Source organism: Ovis aries, chromosome 2 (assembly GCF_016772045.2).
Source record: "Ovis aries strain OAR_USU_Benz2616 breed Rambouillet chromosome 2, ARS-UI_Ramb_v3.0, whole genome shotgun sequence".
In the NCBI taxonomy this organism is placed as follows: Eukaryota; Metazoa; Chordata; class Mammalia; order Artiodactyla; family Bovidae; genus Ovis; species Ovis aries.
In genome coordinates this window covers 17,356,109-17,372,171 of record NC_056055.1, presented here as the reverse complement: position 1 = coordinate 17,372,171, position 16,063 = coordinate 17,356,109, and the positions used below count along the sequence as shown (strand labels likewise).

The following is a 16,063-nucleotide window of genomic DNA, read 5'->3' as shown; positions in this document are numbered from 1 at the left end:
GGTAGACCTGAGCTGAGGGACTGGGGAAAAGCTCTGAATTAGATGCAACATTGACATTTTAACTGGATTGGACTTTTAACTTTTTAGTATCTTAAATGATGAGGAAGTAATGGAATCTGCTGACATGAAGATAAAGGTTGGGGGCTTTGTCTGGAGGATAATAAATCCACTTCCTGGTGGCCTCACTGAGTTCACCATCTTCAACACACTGGTTATGCTGGAAACTACAAACTGCTTTAATCCTGGCTGTTGACCCACAGCCCTGACTCCTAGTAGGTCTTTCTCGCTCTCATCTGGTAGCCTTTTCATTGCTGTGGGGATGCTATATCTGTCAGTAAAAGGCAACTTTAGGAGAACCATTTGGGTTGCATGGAACCAGAGAAAGCCCAGTAGGGAGATTGATTATAATAGGATAATAACAAATCCTGGTCTGTCACTGCCTGCCTTTGTGATCTCTCTCTCTACCTCTGAGTTGCCTTCTCTGAAATAAATGGCCTAAAAATGATTGTAATAGATACCTCTTGTGAAGGCTGTGTGACTCCATCCATTTTCAGGACACTGCCTCCGATACCTAGGGAAGTGACCCAGCATCCCTCCGAGGTGATTAACCAGGAGAGGGCATCTGTCCCAGGAGAGAACAGGCTTTCTTTCCTGGCAGTATTGAATTGGGGACACAGAACTAGACAATGTTGACATTGACTATCATTAGTAACTAAGGGCAGCCCATACCCACCTGCTGCTGCCGGCCTCAGAAATGCCCAGCTTTTTGCTCTTTTGGGGGATTGATGGCTGATTCCCTGGTAGCCTTTCAGTAAATCCCTCACTTTGTTTAAGCTGCTCAGAACTGTTTTATTTGACTCACATCCAAAGTTACTTTTTTTAAAGAGTCCATTCAACTTGCACAATTCTATTATCCTTTGATTTAATGGTACCTGTTACTCTTGAACAGAGATGAATAATAACTTGGAGGACTGGTAACCATAGACCCCTGGCAGCCATGGCACCAGTGGCTGACTGCAGTTTTGGTCCTGGTGGCTCAGACAGTAAAGTGTCTGCCTACAATGCGGGAGACCCGGGTTCAGTCCCTGGGTCGGGAAGATCTCCTGGAGGAGGAAATGGCAACCCATTCCAGTACTCTTGCCTAGAAAATCCCATGGATGGAGGAGCCTGGTAGGCTACAGTCCGTGGGATCGCAAAGAGTCGGACACGACTGAGCAACTTCACTTTCACTTATACTGATGAACACTAGAGATATCCCTTTTAATAACATCAGATTGTTAAGTAGGTAAATTTGTACTTGTTACACATGGAGAGTACTTTTAGTGTAATTTTTATATTACAGGTGTAAATGATGTTTACAGAAAAAGATTTTAGTTTCAAGCGTAAGAAATGTAAGCCAAGTTATTATTTTCAAGTCATCACATTAATGTGTATTATTAGATACACACTGAATCTAAAGAGTTGAGTATATAATTGAATTGATTTATCACTTAAATCTCATTTGCTAGCATTTCATTGTACTGATTGAATTCAGGGCAATTGGTGCTCTTTTAGTTAATCCTCCTTGATAATGCAGACCATTGAAAAATAGAATTAAAATTAAACATACTTTGTCTTAAATGTCATACATTTTTACACTATAATTTGAAAATGCATAGTTATCAAATCCCTATAAAAACAACTTTAGAATGAAAATGCCTAACCAGATACTAAAGATTAGAAGTGAAATTGGCTCCTCTAATGTGAAACTTCCTCATCATGGACTCTTCATGGTTTTTAAAAAGTTATTGTTATTGACTTCCCAAAGTGAAAGGCATGCCACTCAGTGGATAGAAAGCAGTATTGCAGATTAATAGCTAGGATTATCTTTGTGGTGGGCTTCCCATGTGGCGCTAGAGATAAAGAATCCCCCTGCCAGTGCAGGAGACATAAGAGACGCAGTTTCGCTCTCCAGGTCAGGAAGATCCTGTGGAGTCGGAAACAGTACCCACTCCAGTATTCTTGCCTGGAAAATTCCATGGGCTAGGGAGCCTGGCGGTTGCAGTCCATGGGGTCCCAAACAGTTGGATACAACTGAGTGAGTGACACACACACACACACAGATACACACACATACACCTTTGTGGTGCTGGGTTTTGAGATGTTTTCAACTTGATCCAGGGGATAAATGATCAAGTTATGCAGAATTAACTTGATGATTAATATTAGATGCATATCAATAATGTTTGTATATGCATTATGGAACATGCTGTCCAAAATTTATTTTTTTATAAAGTAATTCTGAACTAGGGATTTTTTGCTCTCCCCCTACCCCCTGCCTCAGGGACATTTGGCAATTCTGGAGACATTTTTGGTTGTTACAGTGTGTGTGTGTGTGTGTGTGTGTGTGTGTGTGAGAGTGTATGTGTGTATGTGTGTGCTACTGGCATTTATTAATAGTGGGTAGAGGACAGGGATGCTGTTAAACATTCCATAAGACATCCCACAGGACAACAAATTATTCAGTCCAAAATATCAAGAGCATTGCTCTTCAAAGACTTGGAGTATGACAATTAGTTTCACATGTTTTTGTACTAAAAATGCTTAGAATATGTTTAGTCAAAACTCTTTTCCAGATTTCATATGGTTAGGCCAGTTTTGCATTCTATTATATAAGCAATACTTTCATAATTTGGATTTCTTTTATCTGCAATAATTATGTAACTTTGTAAACTGCTTCCAAAAGTCAGGGCAGGTTTTAATTTTCACGAATAATTTCCCCAAATCTTGCCTTTCCCTGTTACCAATTTAAAGTCTCCCCTCCTTTCATTGCCTGCTTCATTCTGTTCTGCCCATTTCATTAGAACAGCTGAAGCACTGACCAAGAGCAAATACGGTGAGCACAGTTAAAATGTAGAAGATGTCTTTTTGTGAGGTTATGATTTCGTTTCTCTTAGATAAAAAAAAATCTTTAGGCTCTAGGCAGAGGGGGGGATCTGACATATTTTTAGTTTTGAAATGAAACAAGTTTCAGATTACTTGTAGAGTCTGAAATGATCCGTTCTTTTCTGTTGGAATTAATATGTTTAGGGTAAGTACAAAAAAGATATTCACGACCCAGATAATCATGATGATGTGATCACTAATCTAGAGCCAGATATCTTGGAATGTGAAGTCAAGTGGGCCTTAGAAAGCATCACTACGAACAAAGCTAGTGGAGGTGATGGAATTCCAGTTGAGCTATTTCAAATCCTGAAAGATGATGCTGTGAAAGTGCTACACTCAATATGCCAGCAAATTTGGAAAACTCAGCAGTGGCCACAGGACTGGAAAAGGTCAGTTTTCATTCCAATTCCAAAGAAAGGCAATGCCAAAGAATGCTCAAACTACCGCACAATTGCACTCATCTCACATACTAGTAAAGTAATGCTCAAAATTCTCCAAGCCAGACTTCAGCAATACGTGAACCGTGAACTCCCTGATGTTCAAGCTGGTTTTAGAAAAGGCAGAGGAACCAGAGACCAAATTGCCAACATCTGCTGGATCATGGAAAAAGCAAGAGAGTTCCAGAAAAACATCTATTTCTGCTTTATTGACTATGCCAAAGCCTTTGACTGTGTGGATCACAATAAACTGGAAAATTGTGAAAGAGATGGGAATACCAGACCACCTGACCTGTCTCTTGAGAAATCTGTATGCAGGTCAGGAAGCAACAGTTAGAACTGGACATGGAACAACAGACTGGTTCCAAATAGGAAAAGGAGTACGTCAAGGCTGTATATTGTCACCCTGCTTATTTAACTTCTATGCAGAGTACATCATGAGAAACACTGGGCTGGAGGAAGCACAAGCTGGAATCAAGATTGCTGGGAGAAATATCAATAATCTCAGATATGCAGATGACACCACCCTTGTGGCAGAAAGTGAAGAGGAGCTAAAAAGCCTCTTGATGAAAGTGAAAGAGGAGAGCGAAAAAGTTGGCTTAAAGCTCAACATTCAGAAAACGAAGATCATGGCATCTGGTCCCATCACTTCATGGGAAATAGATGGGGAAACAGTAGAAACAGTGTCAGACTTTATTTTTTTGGGCTCCAAAATCACTACAGATGGTGACTGCAGCCATGAAATTAAGAGACGCTTACTCCTTGGAAGAAAAGTTATGACCAACCTAGATAGTATATTCAAAAGCAGAGACATTACTTTGCTGACTAAGGTCCGTCTAGTCAAGGCTATGGTTTTTCCAGTGGTCATGTATGGATGTGAGAGTTGGACTGCGAAGACGGCTGAGTGCCGAAGAATTGATCCGTTTGAACAGTGGTGTTGGAGAAGACTCTTGAGGGTCCCTTGGACTGCAAGGAGATCCAACCAGTCCATTCTGAAGGAGATCAATCCTGGGATTTCTTTGGAAGGAATGATGCTAAAGCTGAAGCTCCAGTACTTTGGCCACCTCATGCGAAGAGTTGACTCATTGGAAAAGACTCTGATGCTGGGAGGGATTGGGGGCAGGAGGAGAAGGGGAAAACCCAGGATGAGATGGTTGGATGGCATCATGGACTCGATGGCCGTGAGTCTGAGTGAACTCCGGGAGATGGTGATGGACAGGGAGGCCTGGCGGGCTGCGATTCATGGGGTCGGAAAGAGTTGGACACGACTGAGCGACTGAACTGAACTGAACTGAACTGAAGCAAAATGTTTGATATATCTTAAAAAAAAAACAACAAAAAACTCTAGGGCTTTTCACTCTTGCCCTATTGGTGTTAGTAATGAATTTAATTATGCCTCAGAGTGATGTTGGCATAGACGTATGATTTAGAGATATTATAGTATTTTAAGTCCAAGGACGAAACACATACTTTGTGGAGTTTAAGATATTAAGACTAAAATTTTGGGAAATAACATCCAAGTTCTGCCCCTAAATTCACAATACTAAAATGCCAAAGATAACGAAATGTATAAAAATTGTGGAAAGAACACACTGAAACATCAAGATGTAAATAATCACGAGTTGCTTTTTTCCTTAGTTTGGTGCAAGGTCACTTGGTAGGATTAGTAGTAAAGCACCAGTCTGCCAATGCAGGAGACATAAGAGAGCGGGTTTGATCCCTGGGTGGGGAAGATCCCCTGGAGGAGGGCCGGTGCCCTACGCCTGTATTCTTGCCTGGAGAATCCCATGGCCAGAGAAGCCTGCAGGGCTCTGGTTAATGGAGTCACACAGAGTCGACACGACTGAAGTGACTTAGCACGCACAACTCTGAGCGTCTCCTCTTGTGGACTGCGTTTATCCAAAATTATAGAACTTTATACTAAAAAGGGTGAATAAAATGTATGTAAATTAAACCTTTAAAAAAAGTTGCCTTAAAAAAGAAATTGTAAAGGATCCCGGAGTCCTGAGACTTTATGTGGGTTTCATTTATCAATACTTAGCATATTGGAAATAACTAACAAACATTTAAGGAAATGGCAACCCACTCCATTGTTCTTGCCTGGAGAATCCCAGGGATGGGGAAGCCTGGTGGGCTGCCGTCTATGGGGTCGCATAGAGTTGGACGCGACTGAAGCGACTTAGCAGCAGCAGTAGCAGCAAGAAACATTTAAAATAGTTCTTTATTCGTTTTAAAAATAAGAAATGAACTAAATGTTAACTGAAATAAAGCACTTTTTATTCATTACGTATATTGCATTCATTTGCCCATTCTCCAGATCTGGCACAACCCCCTGCACCGAGAAGATGCTGGACCCTTATTAGGAGAACGAGGTTCGGCTGTGGCAGGGGCAGCCGGCGCATCCCGCTCACCCGCCAACCGCTCGCGCGCCCGAGGCTCCCGGGACACGCGGCCCCGCCCCTCCGCGCGCCAGCCTCTCGAGCCAGGGCGCACGCGCAGGGCTCCCGGAGGCCGCGTCGAGGAGCGCGCGGCCGCGGCCGTCCCCTCCCCCCACCCCTCGCCGCGCACGCCGGGAACCCGTCTCCGCGGCTGCTTCGGCTGCGGCGGTCGGTAGTCGCGATGGACTCTCCGTGGAATGAGCTGACCCTTGCCTTTTCTCGCACTTCCATGTTCCCCTTTTTTGATATCGCCCACTACCTGGTGTCGGTGATGGCGTTGAAGCATCAGCCGGGTGAGTGTTGGGCCCCGAGGATCGTCCCCCTCAGGGACCACTCACCGCGGGGACGGCCTGAGCTGGGTGAGCGGCCGAGCTGCCTCGCGCCGGCAGTCCTGTTGTCAAGCTAGAGGGGGCAGGGGAGAGGGGGCCCGTCCTACCGCCGTATAGAAGGGGAGACTGAGGCCGAGGAGGAAGGTGGCCCCGGACCCCGCCAAAGGAGTCACGGGGGGGAGTGCGGGGCGGTCCCACTGCCGCGGGCGGGACTGCCGGGACAGGTGACCGGGCGGCCGCAGCCACTTTGGGCAGTCCAGGACTGCCCTGTTCGCCCTGGGGTGGCGCCGTCTCCCGGCCGTGCCCCCTCTTCCTTGGGAAATATTTTTAAAACACCTGGGAACCGAGCTCCCGCAGACAGCAGGTCTGACTTCGTCGCTTGGGCTAGTAACTGGTTCTGGACTGCTCTCCGGTTGTGAAAGTTGTGTAAACACTGAAATAAAAAGCCTCAAGTAGGCACCCCCTTTATTCCCCGTAACGCACAGGTCTCCCACCTTGCTTAGCATGTTAGACACAATGATTGCTGAGAGGAGAGTGGATTCCCACTGGGGGTCGTATGAATGCTATTGCACACGAAGAGCCGTTTGGTGTAGTTTCACTGCCAGTAGAGGGGATGTGGTCTTAAAATAGAGTTTTGAGTTCCTTTAAGTGTGCATACAGGGAACAATGTTTGTTTTTTCTCGTATTTTTCATTCAGGATATGTTTGCTCCTGTATTGCTTGACTTTTGCAGTTCTGCCTGCTTTTTCATTTTGTGCTCTCTTTTTTCCTGAGGTCAGGTATTTTCTTTGCCTTACTTTCTCCATGTTCTTGCTGCCTTTGATATGCCTTGTCCTACAGTCAGTGAGTGAAGGCTCGAGGATGGTGCTGTGCCTCTTACTGTCTGATTTTTCTTTTTAAAACATTTTAAAATTAATTTTTAATATTTTGGCCGAACCAGCATGGCATGTGGGATCTTAGTTCCCCAACCAGGGATGGAACCCGCACCCCTTGCATTTTAAAGCCTGGAGTCCTAACCATTGGACCACTAGGGAAGTCTCTGGTGGTTTTTTTTTTTTTTTTTTTTTAACTCATGGACCTCTGAAATGTTTTTAATTTAAATTGAGATTGGTAGCTCAGTCTAAATCATTGTTTGATAGAAGTTTCGACCTGGATAAAGGGAATATTAGTGTATTAAATTGAATGGATAATCATGAGACACTTTCCTTGATTTGAAAATAAGTATATTTTATTACTTTACCGTATTTAATACTTGATATTTTCTTGTATAGGTTAGATCAAAGATTCTCCAAGTATGGTCCAGGAGCCCTGGGGTTCCTGACATTTCCAGTTCAAAATTATTTTTGTAATAATATGCAGGTGTTGTCTTTTTCATGCTCATTTTCTTACAAGTGTACAGTGGAGTTTTCCAGAGGCCAAATGACCTGTCATACTGTAACAAGTTGAAAGCAGAAGCAGATATGAGAATCCAGCTGTTCCCTATTTGAAGGCAGACATTAAAGAGATTGACTCAAAAAATGTGACTTTTCTCACTAAATATTTTTTGCTTTGGAAAATAGTTATTTTTCATGAAGAATACATTATTAACATTCAGTGCATTTATTATTTTAAAGACTTTCTCTTTAAAATTTTTTTGATAGTTTTATTTATTTTTGGGTATGCTTGGTCTTGTTGCTGCACGAGCTTTCTCCAGTTGCAGCGACCCGGGCTACTGTCCAGTTACGGTGTGGGTTTCTCTGCAGTTACTGCTCTTGTTACCGAGCACAGGCTGTAGCGCACAAGGGCTCCAGTAGCTGTGGCTCCCAGGCTCTAGAGCACAGTTTGAATAGTTGTGACAGATGGGCTTAGATGCTCTGCAGCATGTGGGATCTTCCCCAGTCAGGGATCAACCTGTGTTTCCTGGATTGGCAAGCACATTCTTCACCACTGAGCAACCAGGGAATCCCTGATTTTTCTCATTTATAATTTATAATATGCTAGATATTGATAGCGCGAATAAACAGAAGCTCTTTGGGATCTTCAAGAATTTTTTTTTTGAGTCAGACTTTTGGAAAGTTTAATTTACATATATTCACTCCTTTAAATATAAAATTCTGTTATTTTGGACAAACATACAGTCATGTATCTACCACCACAGTCAAGATATAGAACAGTTTCGTCATCCATCCCAGATTCCTTCCTACACCTTTGGGGGCCACAAAACTCACCGATATTTGGCAGAAAATCTTGCCCCCTCTTGTCTGGAAAATCCCATGGACGGAGGAGCCTGGTGGGCTGCAGTCCATGGGGTCGCTAAGAATCAGACACGACTGAGCCACTTCACTTTTGCTTTTCACTTTCATGCATTGGAGAAGGAAATGGCAGTCCACTCCAGTGTTCCTGCCTGGAGAATCCCAGGGACAGGGGAGTCTGGTGGGCTGCCGTCTATGGGGTCGCACAGGGTCGGACATGACTGAAGCAACTTAGCAGCAGCAGAGGAGTCCTGAAACCAAAATCTTTGAGGACCACTGGGCTAACTGGACACTGATACAGTATTCCACCTGGTGTAAAAATGTTATATTCCAGGACTAGTACTTGTGAACATATAAAAAGTATAGAATTCACACTAGCGTGTGAGATGAATGCAATTGTGTCATAGTTTGAACATTCTTTGGCATTGTCTTTGGGATTAGAATAAAAACTGACCTTTTCCAGTCCTGTGGCCTCTGCTGAATTTTCCAAATTTGCTGACAAATTGAGTGCAGCACTTTAACAGCATTATCTTTTAGGATTAGAAATAGCTCACCTGGAATTCCATCACCTCCACTAGCTTTGTTTCAGTAATGCTTCCTGAGGCCCACTTGACTTCACACTCCAGGATGTCTGGCTCTAGGTGAATGATCACATCATTGTGGTTATCTGGGTCATTAAGACCTCTTCTGTACAGTTCTTCTGTGTATTCTTGCCACCTCTTCTTAATATCTTTTGCTTCTGTTAGGTCCATACTGTTTCTGTCCTTTAGTGTGTCCATCTTTACATGAAATATTCCCTTGTCATAGTTTCACTGAGTTACACAAAACTGTGATCCGTGTGATCATTGTGGTTAGCATGAGGGTGATGTAGAAGGACATGCACTCATCTTCTTCTGTGAGTATTTGGGAGTGTCTGGCAGAGGCTTGGGTTGATAGCAGCCTGTTGCATTGGCAGCAGCAGTCCTGGGAGGTGCAGCATGCTGCCATAAGTCGTTTTGGAGAAGGTCGGTATTACCCCTTTCAGTTCAGTTCAGTTCAGTTCAGTCGCTCAGTCGTGTCCGACTCTGCGACCCCATGAATCGCAGCATGCCAGGCCTCCCTGTCCATCACCATCTCCCGGAGTTCACTCAGACTCACGTCCATCGATTACTCCTTTAGTTTTGACTAATAGTGCAGGATTTATTTAATTTATTTTTTCTATTTTTCTGGGTATCTTATTGGGCTTCCCTGGTGACTCAGCTGGTGAAGAATCTGCCTGCAATGAGGGAGACCTGGGTTCACTCCGTGGGTTGGGAAGCTCCCCTGGAAAACGATGATGCTGTGAAAGTGCTGCACTCAGTATGTCAGCAAATCTGGAAAACTCAGCAGTGGCCACAGGACTGGAAAAAGTCAGTTTTCATTCCAATCCCAAAGAAAGGTATTGCCAAAGAATGCTCAAACTACCGCACAATTGCACTCATCTCACATGCTAGTAAAGTAATGCTCAAAATTCTCCAAGCCAGGCTTCAGCAATATGTGAACCGTGAGCTTCCAGATGTTCAAGCTGGTTTTAGGAAAGACAGAGGAACCAGAGATCAAATTACCAACATCTGCTGGATCATTGAAAAAGCAACACAGTTCCAGAAGAACATCTATTTCTGCTTTATTGACTATGCCAAACCTTTGTGTGGATCCCAATAAACTGTGGAAAATTCTGAAAGAGATGGGAATACCAGACAACCTGATCTGCTTCTTGGGAAACCTGTATGCGGGTCAGGAAGCAACAGTTAGAACTGGACATGGAGCAACAGACTGGTTCCAAATAGGAAAAGGAGTATGTCAAGGCTGTATATTCTCAACCTGCTTATTTAACTTATATTCAGGGTATATCCTGAGAAACGCTGGGCTGGAGAAAGCACAAGCTGGAATCAAGATTGCCGGGAGAAATATCAATAACCTCCGGTATGCAGATGACACCACCCTTATGGCAGAAAGTGAAGAGGAACTAAACAGCCTCTTGATGAAAGTGAAAGAGGAGAGTGAAAAAGTTGGCTTAAAGCTCAACATTCAGAAAACAAAGATCATGGCATCTGGTTCCATCACTTCATGGGAAATAGATGGGGAAACAGTGGCTGACTTTATTTTTTGGGCTCCGAAATCACTGCAGATGGTGATTGCAGCCATGAAATTAAAAGACACTTGCTGCTTGGAAGAAAAGTTATGACCAACCTAGATAGCATATTAAAAAGCAGAGACATTATTTTGCCGACTAAGGTCCGTCTAGTCAAGGCTATGGTTTTTCCAGTAGCCATGTATGGATGTGAGAGTTGGACTATAAAGAAAGCTGAGCACTAAAGAATTGATGCTTTTGAACTGTGGTGTTGAAGAAGACTCTTGAGAGTCCCTTGGACTGCAAGGAGATCCAACCAGTCCATCCTAAAGGAGATCAGTCCTGGGTGTTCATTGGAAGGGCTGCTGTTGAAGCTGAAACTCCAATACTTTGGCCACCTGATGCAGAGAGCTGACTCATTTGAAAAGACCCTGGTGCTGGGAAAGATTGAGGGCAGGAGGAGAAGGGGACGACAGAGGATGAGATGGTTCAGTGGCATCACTGACACAGTGGACATGGGTTTATGTGCACTCCGGTAGTCAGTGATGAACAGGGATGCCTGGGGTGGTGCAGTTCATGGGTTGCAAAGAGCTGGACATGACTGAGCAACTGAACTGAACCCACTCCAGCGTTCTGGCCTGGAGAATTACATGGAATGTATAGTCCATGGGGTTGCAAAGAGTCGGGTATTTTATTAGGAAGTTGGAAAATGCTGTTTTAGGAGCTGTTGGTTAGAAATCATTTTTGCAGAATATTTTTGTCACTAATTTTAATTTCTTATGCTTTTAATCTGTCCTATTTTTTTTCTTATTTAAATTTTCATCAAAATAAGCACATTTCTTCAGTCCTGCACTGATACCAATCTGAAATTACTCAGATTGCTATTTTCTGTTAGACATCCTGAAAATTTAATCTACAATGATTTTTACTTGATTTTTCACACAAAATCTATTATTATTTTTTTAATTCTCTGACCACTATTTTGCTAACTTCCCTCAAATCATATGTAGTTCATTAAGTAGCTATTCAGTTTATTAGGTACTATATTAGATGTTGAGGATACTAGAATGAAAGATATTCTTATATCCCAGAAGAACTTGATCTGTTGTCATCTTTTCCCCTTCCCCTGCTCATCCTCCCTTTCCTACTCTTTCCTTACAGTGTCACATAAGATTGTACTACCTTTCTTTTTTTTGTAATATTTATTTTTGGCTGCACTGGGTCTCTGTTACTGTGCGCTGACTTTCTCTAGTTGCAGAGAGTGGGGGCTACTGTCTAGTAGCAGTGTGCAGGCTTCTCCTTGCAATGGCTGCTCTTGTTTTAGAGCACAGGCTCTAGGCCTGTGGACCTCAGTAACTGAAGCACACGGGCTACATTGTGGTGCACAGGCTTAGTTGCCCCACAGCATGTGAGATCTTCCCAAACCAGGGGTTGAACCCATGTCCTTTGCATTGGCAGGTGGGTTCTTAACCGCTGGACTCCCAGGGAAGCCCCTACAACTGCCTTTCTTACACAGTAACAATATTCATTTCAGATAACAAGGAAAACATTTCAGTATATTAATTCTAATCCTCATATCTCTCTTTAGGTAGGTAGTATCGAACTCATTTTACAGATGAGGAATACTTTTATAGGAATAAAATAACTTTACATAAGTTACATAGTTTAGTTAGTTATAGAGCTATTTCTTGGGCTAATTTCAAAGTTCTGAACTTTTCTCTAGCTCTCTCTTTGCAGATTCTGGTTTCTCAACATTTAACAATTTCTCAGTAAGTTGTCATTTGACATGGTTATTTTTTCCCATGGTTTTGGTCGTTTTTACATCACCAATCAGTTTCTCATTTGCTTTTGGGAATTAAATCGAGAAATAAAGTTTGTCGTCGTTCCTTCCTATAATCTGTGAGAGATGAAAAGATAAATAAGATAGGAATTTATCAGTTTTTAGGATTCTGGGAAGGTGGCAGCATAATTTTTGCTATCTTTATGAATTCCCCTGTAAAAACATACAGAAAAGTGCAAAAATAATAGTAAAAGTACAGCTTAGTGAATTTTCAGAATACGCACAACTGAGTTAAGCAATATCCAGAGAAAGTAGAACATCTATGATATCCTCAATAGAACATCCGTGCCCCCTTTGGGTTACCATGCTTTATAAAGCCAGAGCAGATTCTGCTCGGTGTGGGGTAGAAAAGGGTGTCTCAGAAATGATAGTTCATAATTTACTTCTTTGAGTTCAGAGAATCTTACTTAAATATCTTTAATATTTTTTAATCTAAAAGAAAGTTAGAGTATTTGAGTGACCTGACCAAATATTAATCAAGAAGTGTTCTGTAGTAGAAAGAGTTCATAAAGTCAGAAGTCACAAGACCAGCGTTTAGTTCAAACTCTACCACTATCAAGGTAGCTTGGGATGAGAACTTAAAACTCAATTGCTTATGCAGTGAGTGAGCTGGACCAGAACACCAGCTGAGCAGTGTGTCTTCCTCAGGAATCTCAGTTTTGACTCTAAAGGGCACTTTGTCCAGGCTTCTAAGTTTTAATAATTTGAGCCTATCCTTTGTTCCCCCAGGAGTGGTAATAACTTTCTGTATTTATACCTCTATGACACCACAGTATTTACTTTTTACCTTTTCAGATCTTATGATTTTATACCCACTTTTTTATATTAAGTTCTCTTTGTTAAGCAAACTTTATATTTTCTGTTTCCTGACTGGATTCTGGTGCAGAAACTTAAGGGTAAGGTTTAACTTCATGCTTACTGGTTTTCATTATGTTGTGTTAAAATAGCTAAAGTGCTGGCTACTACTTGTTTGTAGATCCAGTCAGCATAATGCCTTCAGTGTAGCAGGCAGTTGTGACATTCTGTGTACTCCAATAAGATCAAAGTCTCTGTGGACTTTTTTGGAGAGCAGGAGTGTTGACAGACCTGAGGCAAGAGTGTGATAGTGTACTGTTAAACTTGCCAGGTAAAAGCAAAGTGCTTTTGGGATTCTTTGCAAATTAATATGGAGAAAAAAGCATTTCTTTACCAGGTTGTAGGGATTAATACTAATTTGTTCCAGTAAAAATACTGTATTTTGAATACCAGCTGCAGTTGGAGTTACTACCTGTCTGCATTTATTTATAATTCAGTTATTTTTCAACACCCATCTGCTTTACACATAGTCTAAACAGGCAAATTGTTAAATGGGATGTGATAGGTATCATCCTCGTTCATGTTTTTTGATCATGGCAGTTATCTCTAATACTGCATTTTAAAAATATCTTGGTGAGAAGGAGAAGAAACTCTAGTGGCTTCTACTTGATTGTGTGTGTGTGTGCTCAGTTGCATCCTAGTCTTTGCAACTCTGTGGACTATAGCCCACCAGACTCCTCTCTGTCCATGCAATTTTCCAGGCAAGAGTATTGGAGTGGGTTGTAATTTCCTCCTCCAAGGGATCTTCCCCAGAGGTTGAGCTTATGTCTCCTGCATTGATGTATACTTACATCACTTAGTCATGTCCAACTCTCTGGGACTCCATGGACTATACAGTCCATGGAATTCTCCAGGCCAGAATACTGGAGTGAGTAACCTTTCCCTTCTCCAGGGGATCTTCCCAACCCTGGGATCGAACTCAGGTCTCCCACATTGCAGGCAGATTCTTTATCAGATGAGTCACAAGGGAAGCCCAAGAATACTGGAGTGGGTAACCTTTCCCTTCTTCAGGGGATCTTTCTGACCCAGGAATCGAACTGGGGTCTCCTGCATTGCAGGTGGATTCTTTACCAACTGAACTATCAGGGTAGTGGATCCTTTACCACTGAGCCACCAGCAAAGCCCTCTGCTTGATCGTTCCTACCATAATGATTCTTACTCTATGGATCAGAGAATCAATATGGTAAGTGTGCCAGTTGCTAAGTATGTCTGTTCTAGTTACACAGTGGGGAACTGGGGGACAGGGTGAATCTGTGGATTTACTTGGCTCACTATGATTTGATCTGAAACTCCTTAAATTGTGTCACAGATAATTTGTAAACCTCTATCTACATGATTATTTTTAAATAATTTTGATGAAAAAATGTACTTGAGGCATATAAGATATGTTATGTTACTTTTTCTTTTTTTTAAAAGTGATAAATCTATAAATGGGAAAGACTAGGATAGTTTAATATGCAATTTAAAAATACTTAATATCTGGCAATAAGGCTTTAAGATGGCTAGACATTCTCCTGCTTCTTTCTGGAAGTGACATCAACCACCAGCAAGCTTAATGCTGTTTGGAAATAGCTACAGTGCAAGTAATTCTTAAAAATAGAGATGCTTTAGACTGAGTATTTTACTGGAGTAAAATTAGACTGAGAATATCAAAATAAGTCATGTGTGCAGTACATTAAAAAATGCCCTTCTAAGCTTTGTTTTAACTAAGTTAATAAAACTATTTTAAACATAGTCTAATAATTCATTTGGCCAGAGAATGGGATTATTTTGTGGGTGTGATTTTAAGTGAATTAAACAGAATAAAATGTGACTTTATTTCTCAGCTTTCACTTCATAATGAAACTATTTTGATGTTAAAGTCCCCTGGTGGTTGTATGTTTAAAAGTCTTATACCAGAGATCAAATTGTCAACATCTGCTGAATCATCGAAAAAGCAAGAGAGTTCCAGAAAAACATTTATTTCTGCTTTATTGACTATGCCAAAGCCTTTGACTGTGTGGATCACAAGAAACTGTGGAAAATTCTGAAAGAGATGGGAATACCAGACCACCTAACCTGCCTCTTGAGAAATCTGTATGCAGGTCAGGAAGCAACAGTTAGAACTGGACATGGAACAACAGACTGGTTCCAAATAGGAAAAGGAGTACGTCAAGGCTGTCTATTGTCACCCTGCATATTTAACTTATATGCAGAGTACATCATGAGAAACACTGGACTGGAAGAAACACAAGCTGGAATCAAGATTGCCGAGAGAAATATCAATATGCAGATGACACCACCCTTATGGCAGAAAGTGAAGAGGAGCTAAAAGCCTCTTGATGAAAGTGAAAGAGGAGAGTGAAAAAGTTGGCTTAAAGCTCAACATTCAGAAAATGAAGATCATGGCATCTGGTCCCATCACTTCATGGGAAATAGATGGGGAAACAGTGGAAATAGTGTCAGACTTTATTTTTTTGGGCTCCAAAATCATGGCAGATGGTGACTGCAGCCATGAAATTAAAAGACGCTTACTCCTTGGAAGAAAAGTTATGACCAACCTAGATAGTATATTCAAAAGCAGAGACATTACTTTGCCGACTAAGGTCCATCTAGTCAAGGCTATGGTTTTTCCTGTGGTCATGTATGGATGTGAGAGTTGGACTGTGAAGAAGGCTGAGCGCTGAAGAATTGATGCTTTTGAACTGTGGTGTTGGAGAAGACTCTTGAGAGTCCCTTGGACTGCAAGGAGATCCAACCAGTCCGTTCTGAAGGAGATCAGCCCTGGGATTTCTTTGGAAGGAATGATGCTAAAGCTGAAACTCCAGTACTTTGGCCACCTCATGCGAAGAGTTGACTCATTGGAAAAGACTTTGATGCTGGGAGAGATTGGGGGCAGGAGGAGAAGGGGAAGACCAAGGATGAGATGGCTGGATGGCAT

The 16,063-nt window shown here is 42.1% G+C and overlaps 1 protein-coding gene across 4 annotated transcripts in view; it reads left to right on the top strand.

Annotated features, from left to right (window-relative positions):
• Positions 1-5,924: 5,924 nt before the first annotated feature.
• Positions 5,925-16,063, top strand: part of TMEM38B (transmembrane protein 38B) — a 62,775-nt gene continuing 52,636 nt past the window's right edge. For all 4 annotated transcript variants that reach the window (XM_004004031.6, XM_060408978.1, XM_042242929.2 and 1 more), the window contains exon 1: positions 5,925-6,093. In XM_004004031.6, the coding sequence (XP_004004080.1) occupies positions 5,982-6,093 (112 nt within the window). In that variant the 5' untranslated portion in view covers positions 5,925-5,981. The remainder of the gene's footprint in view (positions 6,094-16,063) is intronic.